The sequence below is a fragment of the Garra rufa genome, chromosome 16, assembly GCF_049309525.1.
Source record: "Garra rufa chromosome 16, GarRuf1.0, whole genome shotgun sequence".
NCBI classification, from domain to species: Eukaryota; Metazoa; Chordata; class Actinopteri; order Cypriniformes; family Cyprinidae; genus Garra; species Garra rufa.
Window position 1 is genome coordinate 27,405,173 of NC_133376.1, and position 21,301 is coordinate 27,426,473.

The 21,301-nt window shown below is 33.3% G+C and overlaps 1 protein-coding gene across 4 annotated transcripts in view; it reads right to left on the minus strand.

Annotated features, from left to right (window-relative positions):
- Nucleotides 1-21,301, minus strand: part of diaph2 (diaphanous-related formin 2) — a 541,097-nt gene that overhangs the window by 339,739 nt on the left and 180,057 nt on the right. For all 4 annotated transcript variants that reach the window (XM_073820077.1, XM_073820079.1, XM_073820078.1 and 1 more), the window contains 5 exons: nt 20,269-20,377; nt 15,214-15,324; nt 11,075-11,187; nt 6,664-6,780; nt 1,019-1,137 (listed from right to left, as the gene is read on the minus strand). In XM_073820077.1, coding sequence (XP_073676178.1) covers nt 1,019-1,137; nt 6,664-6,780; nt 11,075-11,187; nt 15,214-15,324; nt 20,269-20,377 — 569 coding nt within the window. The remainder of the gene's footprint in view (nt 1-1,018; nt 1,138-6,663; nt 6,781-11,074; nt 11,188-15,213; nt 15,325-20,268; nt 20,378-21,301) is intronic.

Sequence of the window (21,301 nt, forward strand, 5' to 3'; positions counted from 1 at the left end):
AGAGAATAAAATGAACCTGTCAGTGTTTCATTCCCCCCTCCCCTCTGGAGATTTGCATTCTGTTCTAGAGGTTTGAGATGTAAATTTAAAAACGGCGCCCCACAAAAATCTGTTTTCAACTCATTAAAGTAAGGGAAGAAGTGAGAAAATCTAATGTTTTTTTGTTTCTGCAGATGGGTCTGAAAACTTTTAATGAGCCTTTGTTGGCAAGTTACTAAAGTGTTAGTGACAAAACACAAAAAGAGGGGCAAAGAACAAAAAAAAAAGAGGCTCAAAATCACAAGAGGCCAAAAATTTACATCACCCTTGTTTTATTAATTCCTTTGGTGTCCAAGAACTTGGATGACAAAACAATTGGCAACAAATGCTTTCCCTCCCAACACTTAATCATAAAACAAATGAAAAAAGCCCAGGACTGCAAATATAACCGGTACAGCTGAAGTCGTGTTGCGTTTATGAGACATGACACGCCAGCCAGGTTTTGCAGATAATGTTTTATTTATGCATAATGAGTGTACCTTATCTTACGTGTCAGGTGAGTGCAGGTGTTTCAGACAGGGCTCTCATGGGGACCGGGGAATGATAATTAGATCTACTCCAGGAAATCGCAAACTTTTATCAACTGCAGTTGCGCCTTCCTCAGCACAGCATGATTTCACAGTTTTGTTAGACAGAATGTAGTGTGAACCGGTGCAGGATTTTTATAATCATACTGTAGACATCCCATTAAGCCCCAAAAAATCTTTCTGGCAGATTTCATTGAAGTGGTATAACTCAATACTGGACTCTCGCTTTTACCTAAAGCTGGTTACCGAAACCTGAAACTCCTTTTTATTCATTTTGAAATGTTCTGACCACTTTATCAAATGACCATACAGTTCAAGGCAGAATTTAATAGCCTGGAAAACTGAGTTGTACCAATGAATAACAACTTAAAAGGAACCGCGCTGAGGTCTAGTGTGGCGTTCAACGCAAAGGCGTTTTCTTCAAGACCCAGGAGACCTAATCTCAGACTTACCGATGAGATGACTGAAGTCCACATCCAGTCGCTCCCTGTAGGCGAAATCAGGGTCCATCCCACTGCGGTGGAGGACGATCTGGGACACACACTCTTCAATCACCTTGTAATACTGAGGCCTGTAATAAAAAGAAAGAGTACAGCGAGAGTGAGGGGGTAGAGTATGACAAGAGACAAAGCCGTTAACTTCATATAAAATACCGCCTTGTGCATTCCTGCGAGGACAGCTCTTCATAAATCATCTGGTAAGACATATCTTTTAATGGTATTTCACGGCATTGAATTAAGGCTTCCTTCGGTACATAATGAAATCACTAACGGCAAAGCGTGCAGCCGGAGAGTGGTTGGGTGACTTTGTCCATTCAAGGTGAAGACAAACCGACATCCGGGCTTCCGTGCTTCCCTCTCTAATTTGCAATCATCTTTGGCAATTAAGGGCAGCAATAAAACCTGAGACGCAAATCTAATCAGTGTAATCTGTGTAATTAGTCGCACAATGGCAGGGAAAACACGGCCTCGTGTTTGGAGGGGTGACAATGACGGGACGGGGAGTAAATGGGTCTGGGACTAGACACTGCCACGGCGCTTTGTGGGTGACCTTTTCCAAGTTATATTACCAAATTTAATTGCAAGTGACATTTAACAAATACAATGTCGACTTAAGCCGAGCTCCGTAGTGGCAAATAATTATGTTCCAAGCATGACCTTGAATGTCTCATGTAGGTATTCAATTTTCCTCCCAGATATGTGTCGTCCCCTTCTCCCGGCTTCTCGACACAAAACAAGCTTTCGAATTCTAATGAATGAGCATGACTTTAAAAATGTCTCTGTGCTAAATAATTGCACCACAACTCTTCGCTAAAGCCACTTAAGTCTAGAGCATTACATTTTTTAATCTCCAAACATTCTTGTTTGATAAACAATATTTGCAGGGGAATATAGATAATCTAATGGATGAATGGCAGAGTTTGTTGACCCAAAGTAATAAATTACACAACAGGGATGTATTTGCACTTATGTTTTCTTATGATCCATATTTCAGTTTGATTTGCTGCTCTTATGGCCGGAGAGCTGCTAATAAGAAAAATCAAGATCCAGCCACAGACGGTGGCACCAAAAAAATAAAAAAATAAATAAAAATAAATTATTTATAATATATATATATATATATATATATATATATAATACAGTACAGTGAGGGAATAATATTTGTTCCCCTGCTGATTTTGTACGTTTCTTTGTACCCACTGACACAATCATATAAGTCAGACATTTCTTGTAGTTGGCCATCAGTTTTTTCAGGAGGGATTTTGTCCCACTCATCACTCACCTCTCCAAGTCATGAAGGTTTGAAATCTGACATTTGGAAACTAAAACCTTCAACTTCCTCCACAGATTTTCTATGGGATTAAGGTCTAGAGACTAGCTAGGCCACTCTAGGACCTTAATGTGCTTCTTCTTGAGCCACTCCTTTGTTGCCTTGGCCGTGTGTTTTGGGTCATTGTCATGCTGGAATACCCATCCACAACCCATTTTCAATGGTTCTCACCAAAGATTTGACGGTACATCTAAATCATTCAGATGTTCATTGGCAAACTTTAGATGAGCCTATACATGTGCTTTCTTGAACAGGGGGACCTTGCGGGCACCGCAGGATTTTAGTCCTTCATGGTGTAGTGTGTTACCAATTGTTTTTTTTGGTGACTATGGTCCCAGCTCTCTTGAGATCATTGACAAGATCCTCCTGTGTAGTACTGGGCTGATTCCTCAATGTTCTCATGATCATTGAAACTCCACAAGGTCAGATCTTGCATGGAGCCCCAGGCCGAGGGAGTATAAAGTTAATTTATGTCTCTTCCATTTGTAAAGAATCGCACCAACTGTTGTCACCTTCTCACCAAGCTGCTTGGCGATGGTCTTGTATCCCATTCCAGCCTTGTGTAGGTCTACAATTTTGTCCCTGACATGCTTAGACTGCTCTTTAGTCTTGGCCATGGTGGAGAGTTAAGAATCTGAATAACTGATCAGTAAGATTTTTTATACAGGTAACAAACTGAGATTAGGAGCACTCTCTTAAAAGAAGTGTTCCTAATCTAATCTTGTTACCTGTATAAAAGACACCTGGGAGCCAGAAATCTTACTGAATGATAGGTGATTAAATACTTACTTCACTCATTAAAATGCAAATCAATTTATAACTTTTTTGAAATGCATTTTTCTGGATTTTTTGTTGTCTCTCACTGTTAAAATCAACCTACCATTAACATTATAGCCTGACAATTTCTTTGTCAGTGGGCAAACATACAAAATCAGCAGGGGATCAAATAATGGTTTCCGTCACTGTAAATATTAAAACTAAAATTTAAATATAAGCAAAAAGCTAATTAATTAGTATATAAATACCACAACACTGACTCTGATTGGAATAATCTCATTTAATGTACTGCAAATGCTAAAATACATATTTTTAAAAAGACAAGACCAGAATTATAGCATCAAAGAGGACTGCATCTCTTGTTGTAACATTAAAACATAAGAACATGTTTCGAATAAACCAGCTATTAAGATATTACCATAATTGGATGTCTCTCTAAGCTCAATGACAAATAACATACTCAAATAACCAAACAAATAATCATATTCATGCAATTTGCCAATTCAAGGCCTTGTTGTACGAAACACGGCAGTGATGTGTAATAAGCGTGCAGAGGGGGCGGATGGGGTGGCTGGAACTGATAGGGCTGAGAGTGTCACCGAGCCCGGCTTAGTGGCAAGGCCCGAAGCTTACGGCTGTCACTGATGTACACCATATCATTATCTCAATAAGCCGCCCTATTTTCTCAACATCCTGGCTACCACCACTGCCGCTTGCTGGATAGAACCGGGAAGGAGACGACTGACCCAGAACTGTCACACCCCACCAGAGGAGACGGCATATGTCCCACTCATCGGAGCCGCTCTTTCCTTCTCTCTCTCAGTCTGGCACCTTCACTGTCTGCCTCTCATCTCCCATCCAACCCCTGCTCCACACTGCCCATCTAATCTTCACATCAGTCACGGCCAAAAGTAGAAGATGTGCTCCATATACACTCCCTCTGATCTACCTTCTGTTAGAGAGTCTTAGAGAGTTATTGCCCAACATCTTCCGCTGCTCTAAAAAGCAGTAAAAAGGAAGGCTGAAGGGCTGAAGGACACCGCTAACTGTTATTAAATCGTTCTGTTTATTTTATTTCACTTTAAAAACGGTTATTAAACAAATCGAGGGAAACTTTCCATACAAATAACCAAGGACAGTGCTGAGGGCACAGAGTTAAATGAGGATAAAAGTGTCTGGTTGTTTTGCTGGAATTAAAGAATGGCTTTAAATCAAACGGTGCGATCTATTGGCACGGACAGCTCTCCTTTATGGCTGGCTTTGATCACCGGAGTACCTCCCAACGCCTATGAACAAGAGCGACGTTGTCGACTGATGCGGACTGAAGTACAGAGATGCCACCAGCCTATTCTTCCCTCCCTCTCCTTGGAGACTCGGCCATCAAAGCGCACACTGATCTCAAGGGATCCCTTTAATCTAAAATTATAGCCATACAATTTCCCAACCAGCCAATCCAATCTACATAAAACGTCTCACCAGGTTCAAAAGCAAGCAAAGACGTCAATGATGAGAAGTTTATAGAGTGACCATGTAATGCAGACGCATATGAGACTACAAACAAAAATGTGCATCCATCTTTAGATGCTAAACTTAAGAAATGTTTTAATGCAGATTAAAGTGGCATTGCCTAAACATCGCTCTTATACTTTGCATCAGATTTTTCTCATGAAATGGGAATAAAAAAGAAAGCTAAATATTTGAGTTGATATTAAAATGCCTGATTTCTGTGGGATTACTATGGTCTTTTCTTTTTCCCTCAGGAGAAAATTCTCAGAGAGGCAGATGACTTAATTTTCTCGTCATTTAATCTCATTGGTGTCTAAAAGAAACAATTGGAGACGTTAAAGGGATTCCATTTGCTATTTTTCTTTCCTATGGGAGAGAGTCTTTAATAAGTGCATACATTTTTAATCAGCGTTTGTAGTGATCCTGTTTTCTGCCGTCAGAGTTACAGACACAGGGGCGGGAGGGATGGCACTGAACGAGAATCTGCCATACTACTTGCTTAATGTGTTTTCTATTTCTCGCTTTTTCCAACAAGCCAGCCAATACATTATTCATGGCTCAAAGTGAGCAGCAACATGTCCATGGTAAATTCCCTCCCTTTCATCGCTGCGCTTTTCCTTCTTTATTAAATATTTTACCTCAGCAACAGGTCTGATGCAACAGTGGACTGAAATGATCAGTATCATTTCTTCACTTTCTGACTGACACACAAACTCAGAGTGCGGCCGAACATGCAAAATAACTCTCCCTTTTAAATAAATCATCATTCAAGACATAGTTAAACAGCAATATGACTAAAATCTAATCTGATATGAGTTATTTTATATTACTACAATGGCAGAGCTATACACAGTAGTTATTTTTGCTGAAATTTTATTCAAAATATATTATACATAACCACAAATAAATATTTATCAAATTAAACTGCATTTATTCATTTTAATATGGAAGCCCGTTTCCATCACTGAATAAAAAAGAAAAGTAACTGCGATTCTTCACCTCACAATTCTGACCTATTTTGCACAAATGTGAGTTATAAAGTCAGAATAGCAGGATAAAAACACAAAATTGCAAAAAAAGTCAGAATTGCAAGATAAAAACTCACAAATCTTACTTTTTTCTCGCAAATGCAAGTTTATATCTCGCAATTCGGACTTTTTTTCTAATCATTTTGACTTTTTTATTAGATCTAGTTCTGAAGGGAAAAAAGACAGATATGTTCTCAGAATTGTGAGTTTATATCTCACAATACTGACTTATTACCTTGCAACTGTATGTTATAAAATTAGAATTGTGAGATATAAACTTGCAAGCCTGAGGAAAAAGTCACAATTGTGACATATAAACTTGCAATTCTGAGAAACAAAGTAAGAATTATGAGTTTGTAACTCAATTGTGAGTTTATATCATGCAATACTGACTTTATAATCACACAACTCTGAGAAAAAAGTCAGAACTACAATTTTATATCTCGCAATTCTGACTTCATTTGTCAGAATTGAACGTTTATATATCACAATTTTGAGAAAAAAAGTCAGAATTGGCAGTTTGTATAAAGCAATATTAAGAATACAATTAAATTGTATTTATTTATTTTAATATGAAAGATAATGGAAGTGTTTCCACCACTGAATAAAAAATAAGTTTATATTTTGCAATTCAGACTTTATCACTATTCAGACTTTTTTCTCAGAATTGTGAAATATAAACTCACAATTTTGAGTTATAAAGTCCAGTTCTAAAGGGAAAAAGACTGATATGTTCTCAGAACTGTGAATTTATATCTCACAATGCTGACTTGCTTTATAAACTCACAATTCTGAGAAAAAATATTTTTTTTTATTTATTGTGAATTCACATACTCAAGAATGCTTGTTTCGTCAACAGGAACTGAGAAAATGTCAATGAACAGATCCAGTTCTGCAATCTAGTTACCTTTACACGTATTGAACAGATATTAAAGAAAACATATGATAGCACTCACCTGATATAATAATCATTCCTGATGAGCAGCAGGTGCTGGAGGATGGATAGGAAGTACGGTTCTGAGCCTGTGTCTTTCACCATGTTGGATAGGAGATGGTACACCTCACCCATATCAGTACATAGATGGTTAAGGACAAAACTGCACATAATAAAACAATGTTTATCTAAATGCATGCATGTACAATTGTGTATAAGACACATGCACTACAGTGCAGTAATAAGTAATAAGATGAGAAAGAATGAAATGCAAAAACACAACTAAAGGTGAACAGCCATCGCTCACTGGAAATTGCTTGCTTGCTTGTTTTAATTCAGATGGAGGGCTGAGTCAAAGGTTGAGTCCAAGCAGAACTGATGCTATCCTCATGCATTCTAAAGTATCTTTAGGGATCTAATTTGCTAACATGTGTAAACACAAGGTTTTGAAGAAAAGTGACAGAGGCAATACCTCTTCTGCCAGTTCGTACCCTGGCTCTGGACATGAATCAAATGAAAAATTTTAAGTTTGATTATTTAAAGCGATAAAATATGGATCAGTTACATCCTTTTTATATTTATTTACTTTCTGGACTCAAATCTCGTCCTCAGTTTGTCTTGCTTGTCTCCAAAACACAAGCAATGTTCTCTCAAACTTGCAGAGTATTGATTAAATGTCCAACATCCCCTTTCCCTGAAGAGAAAGGGCAGTGGCTTTCCATGTCTAAAATAGATGTAAGATCAGACAGTCATCATGGTGTTCTTTTTTTATTATTATTATATCAAGAACTGACGCCCCAACCCTCTCTCTTAAGTCCACTTGAGTTAAATAAATGACCGGTGATCTATTTTCAACAGTGGCAAGCTAAAGCATATGATGATTAACAGTAGCACTCGGTGGGTTATTAATTGTTTCTACTAATGGATATAATATAACAATGCTCGCTTAAAAATATGGGCAAAAATAGTTTAGGAAATGGTGTATATTTGTCGTGCTGCACTGAGCAGAGGTGGGTGAAATATTGAGTCCAGTCATTACATGTACTGTAGGTTTTGACAATGTCTGTTGAAATATTTAAACGCTGACTGCAGGGTGATGCACTGGCTGGACTGGAGTACACTTTCTTGAGCCACAACAATCACTCCTTCCCTTCCACTGGGATAGAAATCAAAAAGCTGTGGAGGCTCAATATTTAGAGGAAAACACTAAAAAGGTACAGCAGGTCTGTTTCCGTTTAATTAAAGACAATCTGCCTCAGGTTAGAAAATTCTATATTCTTTAAAAGAATGTTAGGTATAAAACGAGATGTATACTATGTCTAAATATTTATGGACCGTTAAGACTTCTAGCCACTTTAAAAACTGCCCTTGCAGCAAAGCAATCTGCCCCAGTCCTGCTGTACATTTTCTAATTAACTCATATCATTTCAGATATTCATAAGGTTGTTAGTGCATCCCATGTTCTGTCAACTCAATGTGAGAATACAAGCATCTTCAGAGCATTATTGCTGATAACACAGGTGATCTGCTTAAGTGAATTATTTTCTCCACACTTCAAAAGCGGCAAAACGCACCAGAATGCCGTTCTCTCTATTAAGCAGGGCCACGAGTGTGCACACAGATACACGCCGTCTGTGCATATTTGTATTTTGGGCATGTTTGCAGTAATATACTGGTGGGGAAGGTGATGCATAAACATGAGCTGTATCAGCATGAAGCTGAGCAATACAAAAGACAGAGAGGGAGGGTCAATCAATCACACGGCCCAACTTTCAATTAATATTCAACAGCTTCCTGAAGTCACTACAGTGGCCAAAACTAAACCAGAGCAGAAGTGCTATATTTATACTACTACTATCGCTATCACTAATAATAATTGTAACATGTTACTTTATTTTGATACTCCACTTTAGATGTTGTACTTCTAAGTAACTGTGCTACTACATGTCAACTGAATCTCTTGATAGTATTAGTAGTGTTAGTAGGGCTGTTGGATAGTAGGGTAGTAGAATGTCTGTTGGGGAAATAAAATGTCAAATAAAGTGTTAGCAGATACTCTAAGCCTACTAATGACTGTTAGCTATTATTAAAAATCACAATAATAAATTAGAATTAAAATTAATAAAATTAAACAAAATTATTATAAATAAACACTATTATTATTATTATTATTATTATTATTATTATTACTATTATGTTGGTGTTTGTTGTTGTTTTTATTATTATTATTATTACATATATAATATTTGTAGGCAAACATTCATAAAATATTATTACAACATATATAATATCTACAGATAAACATTCATAATTTGTTATTACTATTATTGCAACATATATAATATCTATATGTAAACATTCATAAAACAGTATTATTATTATTCTTTTTACAACATATATAATATCTAAAGGTAAACATTCATAAATTATAATTATTATTATTAATATTATTACGTTGTTCTTGGTGGTGGTGTTATTGTTGTTGTTTGTTATTATTATTATTACATATATAATATCTAGGTAAACATTAATAAAAAAGTATTATTGTTTACATTAACATTGAATTAACATTTACAAATTATTATTATGTTGATGTTGTTTTATTATTATTATTATTATTAATATAATATCTATAGGTAAACATTCATAAAACAGTATTATTGTTGCCATTGTTATTATTACAACATATAATATCTACAAGTAAACCTACATAATGTATTATTATTAGTATTACATATATAATATCTATAGGTAAACATTTATAAAATATTATTATTATTACCTTTTTACACACACACACACACACACACACACACACACACACACACACACATATATATATATACATATATATAGTATTACATATATATAATCTATAGGTAAACATTTATAAAATATTATTTTATCCTTTTTTACATATATTATTTTATATATTATATATTTGACATATATAATATATATAGGTAACATTATTATTATTATTATTATTATATTCACTTGTAGAGATTTTACATATATACTATATATGTGACCCTGGACCACAAAACCAGTCATAAGGTTAAATTTTACAAAACTGAGATTTATACATCATATGAAAGCTCAATAAATAAGCTTTCTATTGATGTATGGTTTGTTAGGATAGGACAATATTTGGCCGAGATAAATCTATTTGAAAATCAGGAATCTGAGGGTGCAAAAAATCTAAATACTGAGAAACTCACCTTTAAAGTTGTCCAAATTAGGTTCTTAACAATGCATATTACAAATCAAAATTACGTTTTGATATATTTACAGTAGGAATTTTACAAAAAATCTTCATGGAACATGATCTTTACTTAATTTCCTAATGATTTTTGGCATAAAAGAAAAATCAAAAACTTTGACCCATGCAATGTATTTTTGGCTATTGCTACAAATATACCCCAGTGACTTAAGACTGGCTTTGTGGTCCAGGGTCACATATAGGTCAACATTTATAAAAATCTATTAAATGAATGAATGAATAAACAAACAAACAAACAAATAAATTAATTAATTTAAAAATGTTTACAAATAGATATTGTATATGTAAAATCCCCATAGGTAAATATACAAAAAGCAGCCTGACAGAAAACGAGAAGGGTGGGATTGAAAAACGTTTGGTGTTTAGAAAGAAAAGAGGGGAGGAAAGGACTGAGAAAGACAGAGACCGTTGCTTAGACACGCATATTACACAAGGCACTTACAGATCAATGCCAAATTGTCCTTAGAGACAAATGTTGTGTCTCTTACACAGTTGGCTGCTCACGAAAATCATTAGTCCGGACAGTCTGAACTAAAACTCTGGCTTCTCCATCATTTCGGCGAAGCTTTCCCTCTGAGAGCTTACGGAAAGAGGGCGAACCGATAAAAACCATCAACAAAATCAGCACTAAAACAGCCGAAAATATATGCTTTGCTCTTTTCTCGAATTCAGTGAACGGCTTCAAGCTACTGTGAGGATACACACAAATCCAGAAGCTACTGCATATGGCCGCCACGTACGCAGCTGTGGCCTGAAGGGTCAGATGCAGATGTAGAAACAGGGAGAAAATAAGTGTGAGCGGATTTCCATAGCCGCGTAGCATAGTCTATCCGCAGATTTGAGGGGGAATGAAACAGAGGAGAGGTGAGCGTAGAGGTTGCTCTCTGTGTCTCTGGAATGTCAGTATAATGAGCTCAGGGCCAGAGAAGGATGCTGGGATATGTGTGTGGTGCGTGCATGTGTTGATGTGAAGAGGTTTGTTTACCACCAGAGTTGCCAGAGGCTGGACTGGAATTGAAAAAAAAAAAAATAAATAAACTGATTCTCAAATCCCTTCCGAATGAACTGGAGGTCTTGGCTTTAGACCCGTGAGCCACACCGGGCGCCCTCGCGGCTGCACGCACACACGAGGCAGTGGTAAAAAGGATATTCCATCTCTGCGCGGATGTCATCTAGTCGGTGAGACAGTTCGATGGAATCCTCCTCCTTATTTTCATTAAACACCTTCAGCTGAATGTCGAGCTCCTCTGTCTCCTTCAGCTCCTGTGATTACAGAGGTTGACACCAGAGGAATGAGTGACTGATGAACATGTGCCGTCATATAACATTGGTAATATAGCAAGAAAAAAAAAAGTCTGCTTTTTTTGTACTCTTTAAACTCTTTGTACAAGAGTTTTAGAGTTTTTTAACATTTAGTTCATGACTTTGCTTTGTCAGATTAGAGGCCATGCTAGTGTATCTGTAAAGGTTGACCAGTTCACTTTTAGGAAATAAAAATATTAGCGCTGTCAATCAATTAAAAAATTAAATTGCACCTTTTTTCTGAAACTAATTGCGATTAATTGCAATTAATCCCACTTAATGCAATCATTTTATATTTACTCTTAAAATGAATGTAGTGACACTTTTAACTCTTCACTTTTAGCAAATAAATATATTAGTGTTGTCAAATCGATAAAAAAACGAATTAATTGCACATATTTTCTGAATCCCATTTAACAATAAAGTTTTTAAATATGCTTTTATATTGCAATAATTTTACATTTGATCTTAAAATGAATGTTGAAACACCTTTAACTTTTTACTTGTCACTTTTAGCAAATAAATATATTAGTGCTGTCAATCGGTTAAAAAAACGAATGAATCACATTTTTCTTGAAATTAATCATGATTAATCGCAATTAATCCCACTTAACATTAAAGTTTTTAAATATGCTTTTATATTGCAATAATTTTTCATTCAATCTTAAAATGAATTTAGAAACACTTAACTTTTTACTTTTACTTTCAGCAAATAAATGTATTATTGCTGCCAATCGATAAAAAAATTAATTATTCGCACATTTTTTTCTGAAATTAATGGCGATTAATCGCAATTAATCCCACTTAACATTAAAGTTGTTTTTTTTAAATATGCTTTATTGCAATAATTTTACATTCAATCTTAATATGAATGTAGAAACACTTAACTTTTTGCTTTTAGCAAATAAATATATTAGTGCTGTCAATCAATAAAAAAATAATAAATCACACATTTTTTCTGAAATTAATCACGATTAATTACAATTAATCCCACTTAACATTAAAGTTTTTAAATATGCTTTTTTATTGCAATAATTTTACATTCAATATTAAAATTAATGTAGAAACACTTAACATTTTACTTTTCACTTTTAGCAAATAAATATATTAGTGCTGTCAATTGATTAGATTGAGTATATACTTAATATTTGTTTTTGCTTTGTTTTTTTTAAGACTAAAGGCGAGTTTCACTGTTACCAAAATTATTGATGTCTCTAGGAAATTGTTCTTTTTTCCTAATATATCGTAATTATTCAAGCAGTTTAAATTAAATTTACAGTTTAAATGAATATCCTCAAAACAAGTGCAAATGGAAAGATAACAAAATGTCTGTATGTCTTGCCCAAACTTACTGTTTAAGAAGAAAATACATTAAAAAAATAAAAATAATGCCCCTTTAAGGTGATGAATGGATGCCAATGGAGGAAAGGCTCTAGTATGCCAATAATGAATCATCACCCTTTTGGCTAATTTTCAACAAATGTGACCATGGACCACAAACCCAGTCATAAGGGTCTTTTTTTAAATCGCCTTTATAGTTGTCCTAATGAAGTCCTTAGCCATGCATATTACTAATCAAAAATTAAGTTTTGATATATTTATGATAGAAAATGTACAAAATATCTTCATGGAACATGATCTTTATTTAATATCCTAATGATTTTTGGCATAAAAGAAAAATCGATAATTTTGACCCATACAATGTATTGTTGGCTATTGCTACAAATATACCCCTGCAACTTAAAACTGGTTTTGTGGTCCAGAGTCACATATATGTCACTGAACATTCATTTTGGACTGATCTACTGTATCTGTGAAGTTTACACTGAAAAAATGCTGTTTTATAAGAGTGTTTTTTCAAAAATCTCATTCGCAATCGAGTCATTGACTTTCCAACAACTCTGGCAGCAATTTAATGATGTCAAGGCTATAAAGCGATTGGTTATCAAGGTATGCAGAGGTTGCTATCTGGTATCTATATCTTTGAGAAAGCTGTGCTTGTCAAGTGATTCAAAACTCAGGTGTCAATTAAAACCATAAGTCTGATTAGTGTTGTATAGCGCTGAGAGTCAATCTGTTTTTCTATGGTACACAGATTGTCTTGCTATGTATACCAGTAACATATGCGACAGGGTTTAGAGAGGGAGAGAGATAAAGAAAGAGAGGATAAAATAGGTGTGCTTTACAACTTCACTATGAATCACTGCTGGTGTAGTTTATGGACGGTGAAAAGCCAAATATAACCCAATTTCTGTAGTTATCAATCAGTGGACTATACTTCAGGCATGCCATCTGTCTTAAAGCAACAGCCAATCAGAGAGAAAGAGCACTCGCAATGCCGCAGTAGGAGGCAGGACCAAGTCTCTCGCTCTCTCTCTCTCACACACACACACATACACACACACACACCCATCTCCAGAAATGTGTATTTTCATTTCATCAGACACCATTTTCTATCTCTCCTTGAGGATTTAGTGCATCTCATTTGTCTTTCACTTTGTTTCTTTCCCTTTGCACTTGCCATTTTGAGGATACTAAAACCTGGAAACTCATTATTCACAATTAGAGAACAATGTCATATTTAATTGTCCTATTAAACTTTCAAATACATTATTCATAAATTACGATAAGCTCATCATATGCGGGGGTAGATTGAGATAATTATAATAATCGCAGCAATAATATGGGGAGCAGTCAAAATGACTTATTAAGAGTGAGGAAATGCCCACATAAATGAGATGGTGAGTGATGTGCCGGCCTGGTTGCGGGCTTCGTGGCAGCGTGGGGCAGAGATCTGCGAGCTGATTGATAATGATGTGCGAGGGGAATGGCCTTTATGAAACAAAGCTGTGCCATTAGTGAGGAGGACACCAAACCAGGGCACATTTTAGCTGTTTTCAATAGTTTCCTTCATTTGTTCAAAAGGTTTTATTTGTTCTGTAAAGCAATTTTTCAAACTTCACTTTTTTATCTTTTAGCTTACACTCATGTCATTTTAAACCCAAACTCTTTAATTAGAAAACAACATCTGTCATTCGATGACAAAAATCCTGTTGTGCATCTGTAGTTGAAGTATTTTTCTATTTATTTACCAACTTACCTTTACCACAAAATAAAAAACAAGCTAATGAGTATTTATCATATTATTTAATTAAAAAAATCCAAATCAAAAAATAAAAATAGTGCATAAATTAAATAAGTAATGAAAGTAATAAAGTAAAAAAAAATACAACATAATAAAAAAATTATAAAAGAAAATTATCAGGTGTCAAATAAATAATAAAAATTAAGTAATGAACGCAATAAAGAACAAAAATTAAAATTAAAATAGAATAAAAGAAAAAAAATGATAAAAGAAAGCAAATCAAGTGGCAGAAAATTAATAAAAATTAAAAAATAGTGCATAAAACAAATAAGTAATCAAAAAAGTAATGAAGTACAAAAATAAAAATTAAAATAGAATAAAAGGAAAAAATTATAAAAGAAAAATATCAAGTGTCAAAAAAAGCATAAAACTTCAAAACAGTGCATAAAATAAATAAGTAATGAATGCATTGAAGTACAAAAATTTAAATAGAATAAAGGAAGAAATTATAAAAGAAAAAAAAATCAAGTGTCAAAAAATTTATAAAAATTTCACAAAAAGAGCATAAACAAAAAAGTAATGAAAGTAATGAAGTATAAAAATATAAATTAAAAGCAAAGAATAAATGCTAAAAGAAAAATCTCAAGTGTCAAAAAATTATTAAAAATTAAAAATAGTGCATAAAACAAATAAATAATGAAAGAAAATAAAAATAGAAATAAAAAAATATATAAAAGAAAAAAATCTAAATGTCAAAATGTTTTTTTTAAATAAAAATTAGAAATTTTAGTGCATAAAATTAAAATTAGTGCATAAAAAATATGTAATGAACGTAGTGAAGTACAAAAATAAAAATTTAAATAGAATAAAAGAAAAAATTATAAAAGCAAAAGTATACTCACTGGTAGGATCTTCTTGAGGCCGCAGCGCAGAAACTCATTTCGTAAGTGTATCCTGAAGTCTAAATCATCTGGCGATGTAACGAGGGCATTGATCAGCTGCATGCAGGCCACCTGTATTCACACACACACACACACACACACACACACACACACACAACCACCATTTAATGCAAGCAAATTCTTAGAATCATCCCTTTGGCGATAAATGATTAAAATGTAGTACCCTGCAACAGCTTCTTATTCATACTACTCTCATCTCTCATCTTAAAGAAAAAAATCAATATATCTCACATTACATAAAATGAATTCATAAGGATGGAACGAGGCAGTTGCCACTGTGAAGAAACAAGAGAGAAAAATGGTAAAAATGAAGGGAAAAGATACAAGTGGATTGGTAAAGCTGTCCAGAGGAAGGAGGGATGGAAGGAGGGAGCAGGCATGGCTGAACAGATGTGTATTTTTAATTGATTTATCAGATCAAGGCAGTGGGCAGGGAGGAGTGCTGATGGTTCTTAACAGGCTATAAGGTGGCTCCAGGGAGCCGGATAGGATGAGAAGGAATACTCTTCGCTTGGTTGATCAATGCAGAGTGGAAAGAGCATTCTTGATGGACATGTGAACAGTATTCCTATACATTCAGCCGCTTTGGCCTGGGCTTTTGGAGTTGCTGTTGGCCTGCATGTTTCATTCTCCTGCATGATTTTATTTGTCAGGAGCAGCTCCGCCATTCTCGCTCGCAAAGTCTTGCTTGTTCTGCCTTCAAAGAACGACCACAAAAACAGAAATCTGACTTGAGTCATGGGAAAGACAATGTTTGTTACGGTATTTAGGAAATGAGAGCCATTTGGAAGAGATGCATAGGTTTGATTGACGTTTTTTCCCCCGGCTCTACAGGGGATGTTAGAAGGAAAGCTTGAATTAATTCAATGAAAAGGGGAATAAAAATTGGTTATGTATATAACTATAAAGGGCATGTTGGTTCTAATAAGTGCTGTGAACGAATGTGTTATTACCTGAAACAAAATAAAAAACCTAAACCGTCAAAAAAATAAATAAATAAATAATAATAATAATAATAATAATAATAATAATAATAGACTGTGGGAGATTTCTGACATTTAAAAATTGTACCAGTGCATTAACTTGGGCAAAAATAAAATAAAATAAAATAGTAAAACATTACATAAAAATAAAAAAGTAATTAGCTAACAAATAAAATAAAATAAAACTAAGCTAAAAAAAAAAAAAAAAAAAAAAAAATAATAATAATAATAATAATAATAATAATAACAATAATAATTAAATGAAAAATACATTTGATAAAAAATAATAAAAATGTAATAAAATAAAAGTCAATAAAAAATAACAAAATAAAATATTACATTAAAATAAAAATATAATTTGCTAACCAAACATTTTTTTTAAATAAAAGTTCAAATAAAAAAAAAAACTTTAAAATACTAAATAATTAATATAATAAATTAGATTATAAATAAAATTAAAATTGTATTAAATAAAAAGTTAAATACAAATAAAACAAAATAATTTATTTAAACAAAACATAACATTAAAATATACAAATTAGCTAACAAATAAAATACAACTAAAATTAAATTTAGAACATTAATTAAATAAAAAAATAATTATAAAATAAAACATAACATAAAAAATTTAATTAACTAACAAATAAAATTAAGTTAAAATATTTTAAATAAGTTATAAAATAAAATAAAAAATAATTATATAAAAAACGTTAAATAAAATATATAAAAATAAATTAAAAAGTATCATAAAATAAAACAAATAAAAATATAATTAATACAAAATTTAATTATCTAACAAATAAAATTTAATTAATTAAAATAAAATAAAAACAAAAATAATTAAATAAAAAAATAAAAATTACTTAAATTAAATTAGGTACAAAAATAAGTTAAAAGGCTAAAAGGTTAAAACACAAATATTACTAACAATAAATCAAAGAATAATACAATAATAATAATTTAATTGGCTAACAAATAAAATAAAATAAAATTCTAAACTAAAAAATGACATTAAAATAAAATAAAAATTTTATTTAAAATTAATTACATTTAAAAAATGTATTAAATAAAAACATATATATATATTAGAAAATAAAATAAGTGAAAATAGAAAACTGAAAATGGGGGAAGCAAAAAAAAAAAATTAAAAGTGAAAAAAAAAAACAATACTCTAAATAAAAATAAATTATTGTTTAAAAATTCTGCTTTTCACAGCAGCAGTCTTGCTTGAGGAGAAGCCTGTTGGCATCAGGAACCATCATGCCATTCTTGATTCCTTCTCTCAAAGTCCCAGTAATCCAGGGGAATACGCACAACAAGGTCCATTTTGCTTCCATCATGCAACATTATGCCTCCACATCACCGAAGTTCTTAAATCTTCTCGCATTCCCATTCGAGCAATTATTTCAATTTGAATCACTGAAGAGGCATACTGAGTGAATCTAGATCGTTCTTGGGAGTCCTCCGGAGGGCAAATGCATTTCATCATCAACACATCAGCCTGTTCAGAACGATGTTGCAGATAGGGTACTGGTGAAGGTTGAGGAACTTATTTTCCTTTATGGGTTGAGTATGCAATGATGAGCTTGTGCAGCACAGTGCCGGAGGTGGATTCCAGCAGAGTAATTAAAAAACGGCACTGCTGGGATGGTTTTAAGTTTGCGTGCTTGCGTCACTGAGATGGCGTGACGGCAAAACACATTTTAATCACGTTTAAAAAGTCTGGCTCTGCAGCCCATCGCAGGTTTTAAAAGTGTTTAATTTCTTTTAACCGGCAGCGTTGGTGAGGTGTTTTAATTTACTTCACAATTAGCGGTGGTTCTTTTCATTAAAAGCCTTTTTTTCAAGGAGGAAAACAAGGCACCAAATCAAAGGGATTCATTCCTCCCTTCTCCTCTCGCTCGCCCTGTATCGTATCGTCGTCTTCTTTGCTCTCAAGAGCAACACAAAGATTAGGGATTTGGTTAATGAATGTGTGAGAGTGGCTTGTTGTGCTTGGTCACAGATCACTGCAGGCTGTGGAGAAGCAGAGAATGATAAATACAGGTGTGGTGCTGCATCCTTGCCCTTTTGATTCGGTTCCTCTGAGACCAGCCTGGAGAATGCAGAGGAAAAAGTAAGAAGGGAAAATGATAAAGTAACCATCTCTCAAGAAGAGTTTTTTTTGTTGTTGTTGTTGTCGCTAGTTTCCAGAGCTCCGGGTTCTTTGTGTGACCTGGTTGGGGCTGATTAGGGTTTAGAATACACCTCCTGTTCCATTAGAATAGCCAGCAGCTAGCTTCCATCTTGTGGCGTAGGTGGCAGGGTTGACAGACGACCACAGAACACAGTGAGAGGAGGGATAGGGGGACTTGTTTACACGTCAAGCTGAGCCGGGGTGCAGAAGAGCTTTGAGTGACAGATGTGCCAATTTCTACCTGGCTCCAGCATCAAAAAGAGCATTGAGAGTGAAGAGGCCTCACACATTGACTGACACTAAACAGAGCAGATCTATATCTGCTGCCCAGGGCAAGCAGAATTCTACTAATTATTTGAAATAAGCGAAATAAAACATGAGGACGTATAAAAGTTCAAAAAAGTGTGATGTTGATGTGTGTTCTACTTGAATATTCCTTGGCCGTTCTAGAGAATAACAGATGCAACATTTATATGCAGACACATGCTAAAGAACATGCCCAAAGAAATAGACATACTCAAAATAAAATAAAATGATAGAGCAATAAAAAAAATAAACAGATAATATAGGAATTAGAAAAATAAATAAAATCTACAATAATACATATATACAACTGAGTAATACAATAATAATAATAATAATAACAAAATATTAAATTAATAAAAGTACATTTATTTAAAATAAAATAAAATGATAGAGCAATAAAAAATGAAATTAAATAACATAATATAGCAACTAGAAAAAAATAAATAAAATCTACAATAATATATGAACTGAGCAAAACAAAAATAAAATTAGATGAATACAATTAAATTAAATTAATAAAATAAAATGACAGCAATTAAAAAATAAATTAAATAACAGATAATTTAGCAATTAAAAAATAAATAACATCTACAATACATAAATAACTGAGCAATATAAAAATAAAATAAAATAAAATATAATAAAATAAAAGCTAATTTTGAGTATTTTGTGACATGGTTATAAATAAAATAAAATAAAATAAAATAAAATAAAAATAAAGCAATAAAAAAATCTAAAATAATACATAAATAATTGATCAATAAAATAAATTACAATAAAATAAAACAAATAAAATTATAATAAAATAATTGTCAATTCTAAGCATTCTTTGACATGGTTATGATCTTTTCTGAAATAGAGAGAATTGTCTCTTTAACACTAAATTGCTGTATCTTATTCACTAACCTCCTAAAATTAAATTTTACAAGATGCTAAAATAAGCTTTAATTAAATTTAATTTAATTTAATTAAATAAGCCAATTTTAAGTATTCTGTGACATGGTTATAAAATAAAATAAAATAAAATAAAATTTAAATATAGCAATTAAAAATCTAAAATAACATAAATAATTGAGCAATAAAATAAATTAAAATAAAATATTGCCAATTCTAAGCATTCTTTGACATGGTAACGATCTTTTCTGAAGTAGAGAGAATTCTCTCTTCAGCACTAAATTGCTGTATCTTATTCACTAACCTCCTATAATTTAATTTAACAAGATGCTAAAATAAGTTTTAAAATAATAAAATAAGGATACTGCTGCATTATTCTTTTAAAGCAAACACAACATATTATCTATGTAAATTGTGTATATTAAGTCTTATTCTATACAAAAGGCAAAACTGTCTTCTAGAACTATAGCTATTACTTTTGCAGCTACAAAGTCTGTGTTACCTGAGCAAGTGTGTATGTGAATGTGTCTATAAAGAGTGTGATGAATTATAACATGAAGGTAATAAGGTGGTGTGGCAGGTGTGGAAGGCCAGCGTTCTGCCTCTCTGTATCTTGGAAAGGGCACCAACACTGACCTGTAGCTGCTGGGCTTCGTGGTTCTCCAGACCCTCCACTATCGGAGCAAACCTCTCCTTATTATTCCTCTCCGCAGCAATGGTCATGGCTGCCAGGATCTTATCCAGACTAAAAGAAAACAAGAAGACAAAACACAGTGTGTTCAGGTAAACAAGCTTTTTATCAAGACACAATCGTGACATTGGTTTAGAATGTTCACCCGAGTTGGCCTCAGACACTTACGCAGGGAAACTGGAACAAAGTCACAGACTTTTATGTAGAGTTATAGCTCACTAGGGGTAATGTTCTCCGCAGTAATAAGCGAAACTCTTTAGTCTACGATATGTGATGCTGTGTCAGAAGCAGCAACATAAGAGAACCGAAGAGATGCGTTTAGACAGAATACAAGGAGAGTTGGTAAGAAAGCAAATTAAGGACTTTACAAGGTCCCATGTCTGTTTTGCTGACTCAAGCACTGGTGGATTGCAGCCCATGGCTAAGGGAAAAGAATAACAGAATGCATCATAGACAAAATAATAACTGCAGAACAAATCATCGCTTGTGTAAAAATAGCCCATTCAGTAAAGAAACTGTGTATATCACTAGTCGTCTTCTTATCAGGTTAGGAAATAGAAAATATTATTTTTAATATATTTTAAGTTAACATGCAATTTATTCATTTAAAGTCAAAGCTGAATTTTCAACAGTCATTACTCTAGTCTTCATTGTCATATGATCCTTCAGAAATCATTTGTCAAACTTTGCATAAAGGGTTGTTAACGGATGTGATAAAAATTGAGACCTGAGGCTATATCTTCGCAATGCTTTGGTGGATTCAAACCAAACTTTATTATGTGTTATAACAAGCATGACCTGAGGGCACATGGATAGTTTCAATACAGTGCTGCCTACTGATCAAAAGATATAAAAAATTGACATTTTTGTTTATATTTTCTGAACAGTTTGACCAAATCATAAGAGTGATCTCGTTAGATTCGGAGTAGTATACTGAATCAAACGATACCAATTTTTTCTATGTCAGCCATTTTGAGC